This window comes from Anarrhichthys ocellatus, unplaced genomic scaffold (genome assembly GCF_004355925.1).
Source record: "Anarrhichthys ocellatus isolate YVR2014 unplaced genomic scaffold, GSC_Weel_1.0 scaffold6, whole genome shotgun sequence".
In the NCBI taxonomy this organism is placed as follows: domain Eukaryota; kingdom Metazoa; phylum Chordata; class Actinopteri; order Perciformes; family Anarhichadidae; genus Anarrhichthys; species Anarrhichthys ocellatus.
The window spans coordinates 10460847-10466633 of NW_022280036.1; the positions used below are offsets into that span (position 1 = coordinate 10460847).

Consider the following 5787-nt stretch of genomic DNA (forward strand, 5'->3'; position numbering starts at 1 on the left):
TGTGTGTGTGTGTGTGTGTGTGTGTGTGTGTGTGTGTGTGTGTGTGTCTGTATAAACTCACTATATACTACAATAACCTACTTTTTGTGTCCAGGCCACCCAAAATAAACAGAAGAGTATCACCTTAAAGACGCTCACAGGTGTTTGCACTTATACGCCTTATTAGACCTCCTCTCAGGTCAGTGGGTGTGTACAAACTGCTTGATTGACATCTCTCTTACTCTTGGTAAGGTTGTGCTTGATATGGTGGAACAATGTACGCCCTTGTTTTTGATAGAAGGGCATGAAACCCTGCAGAGCTCCAACCAACTTCAGCCTGAGCAGAGGTCTAATCAGCCACATTAACAGAAATCACCTGTGTGGGTGTGCAGAGCCTTTAAAGCGGCTGTTAAAAATATGTTTTACGTTAACAAAGGCTCAAATCGTTGCATGTGATAGGAAAGAGGTTGCTAAAGATCACACACCCTCAGACAATATTCACCCGACTGCAGTTCTCCTTAACAATAACACAGTGTCTTTTAGCTTATGGTTTTGGTTTTATGGCCTGCAACTTTACTGTTTTGGTTCGCTCACACCACACATGAGTGTCGTTTTTGGCGGAAGCAGGACCCTATTTTCGGCAAAAACGTTCTGAAAACCCACTCTACTCAACCTGCCCAGCACCAAACGGCAGCCAGCGACTATTGGGTGAACATAGGCGAGCATTTAGCAGCTAAAGAACCAGATATTTTCCTCAGGAGTTGGTGGAGAGAAAAACTGAGCTAAAATGAGATAGAGTATTGAACTTGCATTCACCAGGTCCACCAACTCCACATTGATGCTAATCTTGTCTGTGTCTGCTCAATTTGTGAATAAGCCACAGAAGAAAAAGCACATAATGTGTTGAAGTCTGAGTGTATTCTACTGGGAGCAGAGCAGTGCAAAGGGGGGAGGTAAATTTAGAACATAGGTGACTGAGCTGCTTTTAACCTTTATGAACAACACAGTTTACAATTTATGATAGCTAATTATTATTGTACGTTGGATGTCCTAGGACTTGGGTCTCTGAATTAATAGGCATACTCCTATTGAAATTATTCTGCAAGTATTCAAAGGGATAATCTGGGGTCTTAACATGTGGATAACACTCAAGCAATAAATATGCGATCTTTGTACATTTTAGTGTTGGGTTTTAGCAATTTAGCAGCAGCTAAAAGATGACATGGCATGTTTTAAATATCTTAAGAAAGACTTTATGAATACACACAAAACAAAACTCATACCACCAGTATTGCAAAAAAAAGGACAAACAAAAGTTAACCTCAAACATAAATGCAGTACTCTGTTAGTACTGATAAGCACCATTTAGCAGAAACCAGTGTTGCATAGTCAGTTTCTAGAAATCCACCAGAGTTGCATTTGCCTTCCAAGAGACATATTTTCCAGAGTGCGCAATCCCTAGAGGAAGGGTCAGAGTCAGTTCAGGTGATGGCCCATGTCCAACACACAGTATTCAGAACTTTCTTGGAAAGTCACATTTCGCTCCACATGTACTCCACAAGTGGTGTAATTTGTCTGACCTGAAGCTGTCCGGAGGACAGGGCTATGATCCATCATAGGTGTACTTACTATCAATAATTGACATCGCTACCGCACCAAGGTTCATAGACATTTCATTTTCTGGAGTCAGAGCAGCTCTGAGCTACAGAGAACTGAATCAATTGTTCCCAGTACGTCTTTCAGCACACAGTTTTGTCACCGCCATTGCTGCTTAAAAGTATTGTGCAAACATGCATATTGCGCAGTAAAAGAATTCAATAGTAATTGTATAAACTGAATGAAATGTTCATATGTAAAGAGCTACTTATATCCCTGAAAGTCCTTTGGAAAAACTGTGATGCACAGGAACTGGACGCTACAGTCCAGAGCGATACACCTTTATGCACCTGTATCATGTGGTTGCGTTGCTCTGCAAACTAGTTTAATTCTGGCTTGAATATTTTAACAAGCTGTATTTAATTGTTGTTTGCCTAATTGTGATAAGGAGTGTCTCCAAAGCAGGGACTTTTCTGCTGCCTGCGGACAGCACAGATGGAGTAAGGTTTGGGCTGTAAGGTCATGCCCAGTTTGGGAGTGACACTGGGAATGCTTCCTGGAGGGAACTGAAGATGAAACCTCTGCAGCAAAGTGGTGAAGAAGAGGAACATCTCCATCCTGGCCAGCTGTTCACCCAGGCAACACCGCCTCCCTGAAAAAAAAGAAAGTTCTTTAATTTAGACTCTCTCATACACACACAGACACAACATCTGTCCTCAAAAATACAAGAAAGACATTGGGGAACACACACTCTACAGATGAGGGGTAAAAATGAGAACAGGAACTTGAAAATCATAAATATATGCTACAGCTGAAGTAAACACATTTGGTTTTTAACAGATATTTCTTTTGAATTTGGGGATTTTACGGATGCTTATCGGCCAATGAACTGTGATCGTAACGGACTATATAGAACATGACAAAAGAGAGAGAGATGAGAGAAAATATTCTGGCTCTAATCTCAACAAACAGGATATTTGTTTTATTTTGTCTTGTAATGCAAAGGTGGGTATGGATTTATGTAGATGGGATGTTGGTATGTATACATGACGCATACAGTTTTACATTTCTATTTCATTTATAGGGGGAAGTAGATTGCACTGAGAAAAATTAAGCTAAAGACAGAATTTAGTGTATTTAAGACCCCATTCTCGCTGATGCACATTCATGTGTTTCAGTTGAGTTTTAGTTTATGGCTTGGCAGCATTTGCTTTGAGGTCACCACTGACCTGGGACATACTGTGATTACCTTCCAGTTTCACTAATCAAAGAACCTAAAGCCACAATCATTTTTATCAAGAGTATTGGAATCTAAGAGAAACAGAGATACTAACCCAGGGAGAATGGCAGGAAGGCCTCACGCCTCACAAAGTTACCATTGCTGTCCAGAAACCTCTGTGGTGAGAAAGCACCTGGATCGCTCCAGTACTTCTCGTCAAAGTGCACTGAATAAAGGTTTGTGATCACCATGGTGCCTTTGGGAATTGTGTACCCGTTGACTTTTGCATCCTGGGAGACGGCACGGAAAATACCAAGGGGGACAATGTTGCAGAAGCGAAGGATCTCGTGCAGAACAGCCTCCACATAGGGCATCTTCTGTTTGTCCTCCCAAGTGGGTGCCCTCTCATTGGCCAGCACGCTGTCGATCTCCCTGTGCACCCTCTCTTTGAAGAGAAAAACAGATGGCATCAGGCATTTATTCATGCGGAACATTACACAAGCATTACATTTAGAGGAGCCGATAGACAGATGTCCATCAACTCTCTCTCTGGGTCAAATGTTTTCATATTGGGATGTGGCTTCTAGTATAACTGACCTTGTATGTTGGGGTAGAGAGCCATGTACAGCATGGCCCAGCGCAGGGTATTTGTCGTGGTCTCTGTGCCAGCAATAATGAGCTCACCCACTGAATAGATGAGGTTCTCATAGGAAAAAGAGGAGTCAGGTTCTCCTGTGCTCCGCTCCAACTCATCCAAATAGGCATCAACATAGTGGCGAGGTACATGTGGCACCCTGCCCTGTGAAAACCGCTTTATAACCTGCAGCAAGAAGTCGTACACCTCAGCAGCATTGCGGAACAGCTTCTGGTGTTTCCCAAAGGGCAAATACTCAATCCAAGGGAAGGCGTTGTAGAGGAGTGCCCAGCCGCTCACTGCTAGCTCCACGTTCTCACTAAATAGCTCGATCATGTGCTGGAAGTTGCGGTCATCGTAAGTGAAACGCTGACCGAAAATGATCAGGTTGGTGATGTTGGACACGGCGTTGGTTACCAGGTGTTTGGGGTTAAAGGGTTTCCCCTTGTGTTCGTCAATGGCATCGACAAAGAACATGCACTCCTCTGAGATCTTCCTCTCAAACTCTTTCTGGCCGCTGCCGAAGTAACGGAAAGAGTTGCAAGCCAGTTTACGGTGTTCAATCCAGGCTTTGCCATATTTACAATTGAGAAGCCCTTTGGAAGGTGGAGAAAGACGTAAAGCAGATGAGCTTATATCGTGGCAACTGCAATGATTCAGATACTGTTGCATGAGAAATAGTATGCATTGCAATCTTATGACATCTTACCACCCATTTTGGTCATTTTTATGAATAAAGGCAGCGATGGACGATCAGCAAACACCTCGCTTTGATTGTAGAGGCATTCCCTGACACAGTCATATCCAGTTAATACCACCGTCAGGATGCCTCCCAGGTCCAGACTGAAAATCTGAAAGGTACACATTGCGACATGAGCACTGTCCTTTTGTTATTTGCAGACAGTTCTATGCAAATGAATGCCTCGGGTCAAGGTATGTGAGATTAATACCACAATTGTAGCCATGATGCAACATTTTGCTTGTGTCCGCTCTTTGTCAATAGTGTCCAAACTGAGTTTTCATGAGCCAGTTAAACTTCCCTGCTCAGGACAGTGAGTGAATGAGACAGACTGACCCATATTTAAGGTTATCTCTCCATTTACAAGATATCCAGCTCTGCACTTAAATTATGTCTAACTTTAAAAAGCACAACTTGCCACCAAAAGAAACTCTGTGTGCTTTTCGGGAGTCCCTGATTTTGTCGGTTATTCTCCTCCAAATGCTGCAGAAACAACGTTAGAGCGAGTCTCTTTTGTTCGCAATGCGTGCGTGCGTGCGTGTGTGTGTGCGTGTGTGCATGCATGTGTGTGTCATGCAAGTCTGATCATCTGGCATGAGGTCATGCACTGCAAAGTTTGCAGAGTTTAAAATGCACTGCAGTCATAAAAACGAGTCCGAATCGTTACCTGTCCATGAACTTCGCTCTGCTTCTTGAGGAAGACGTGCGGCTCGGTGGCCAAAGATATAATGTTTCCTATCACAGGGATGGTAGATGGACCAGGAGGAAAGCCCGGTGGTCTTCTCTGCTTGACGAGCTGGCGAACCAGCAGAAAAGCGAGGAGGGCGACAGCCAAACAGCCCACACCGAGAAGAGCCTGTCCGCAGGACACCGGCACCAGAGATTGCGATTGAATTGAAACCATCTTTCTCAAAACAATCTCTCTTCCACCTCTAGACTACCTCTGCCGACTTTGGCTTCTCCTCAGAAGAACTGAAGCGCATATGTATCATCTTGCACACTGTCTATCCCCCGCCTCTAAAGCAAAGATTGGCCAGCAAAGTCCGTGTCAACTATTGGTGAACTTTGTTCTGCACTTGATCAATAAGCCGGATCATTTTGGTGGCTATAGGTTGGGTTTTTGGGCAGCTTTGAATGAACATACAGAAGGGGGACGCGCACCATAAAATGCACTTGGTCACACTGCACTTAATGCATATGAAAGTTGTAAAACGTTGGCTCAAGACGAGCGTCTTGATGCTTAAATAACACGTGCACGAGCAGTAGACAGACTGACATCAAACATGTAAGTAGGCTCACATTAAATATAACATATTAACCTATAGTAGGGGAGAGTGGGCTGGGTAAAACCGGTGGGCACAGAGCCAGCCATTGTTTCAAGGAAAACACAGACAAAAATGCAGACACATTTTAGAGGCAGCTCCCAGTAGGGTGGTGCTGCTTCCTAGGTCATAAAAAGGATTAAGATCAACAGTAGCAGAACAGTTTCAAACTCAAATAGAAAAGAAAACTATGCTAAAGAACTCCAGTGTGATGTTTGACTGGCTAAGCAAAGGGAAAATCACTCGGATGCAATGAAATATTTAAAGATGATGCTTAGTCAAAATACATGTAAAAAGT

General features: G+C 43.4%; 1 protein-coding gene across 1 annotated transcript; it reads right to left on the bottom strand.

The window, feature by feature from the left end:
* Nucleotides 1–1863: 1863 nt before the first annotated feature.
* On the bottom strand, nucleotides 1864–5107 carry cyp2r1 (cytochrome P450, family 2, subfamily R, polypeptide 1). The gene is made up of 5 exons (XM_031846897.1): nucleotides 4835–5107; nucleotides 4138–4279; nucleotides 3392–4024; nucleotides 2910–3239; nucleotides 1864–2227 (listed from the first exon to the last, which is right to left on the bottom strand). Exons 1-5 carry the CDS (start codon nucleotides 5069–5071, stop codon nucleotides 2010–2012), a joined length of 1560 nt encoding a protein of 519 aa, XP_031702757.1. The 5' UTR covers nucleotides 5072–5107; the 3' UTR covers nucleotides 1864–2009.
* Between the last annotated feature and the right edge of the window lie 680 nt (nucleotides 5108–5787).

Coding starts and splice junctions, on each gene's coding strand:
- cyp2r1 (XM_031846897.1), bottom strand. CDS start 5,071: ATGGTTTCAATTCAATCGCAATCTCTGGTGCCGGTGTCCTGCGGACAG. Junction 4,025..4,137: donor AAAAATGACCAAAATGGGTG/GTAAGATGTCAT, acceptor CACCTTCCAAAG/GGCTTCTCAATTGTAAATAT. Junction 2,228..2,909: donor CTTCCTGCCATTCTCCCTGG/GTTAGTATCTCT, acceptor CTTTTTTTTCAG/GGAGGCGGTGTTGCCTGGGT.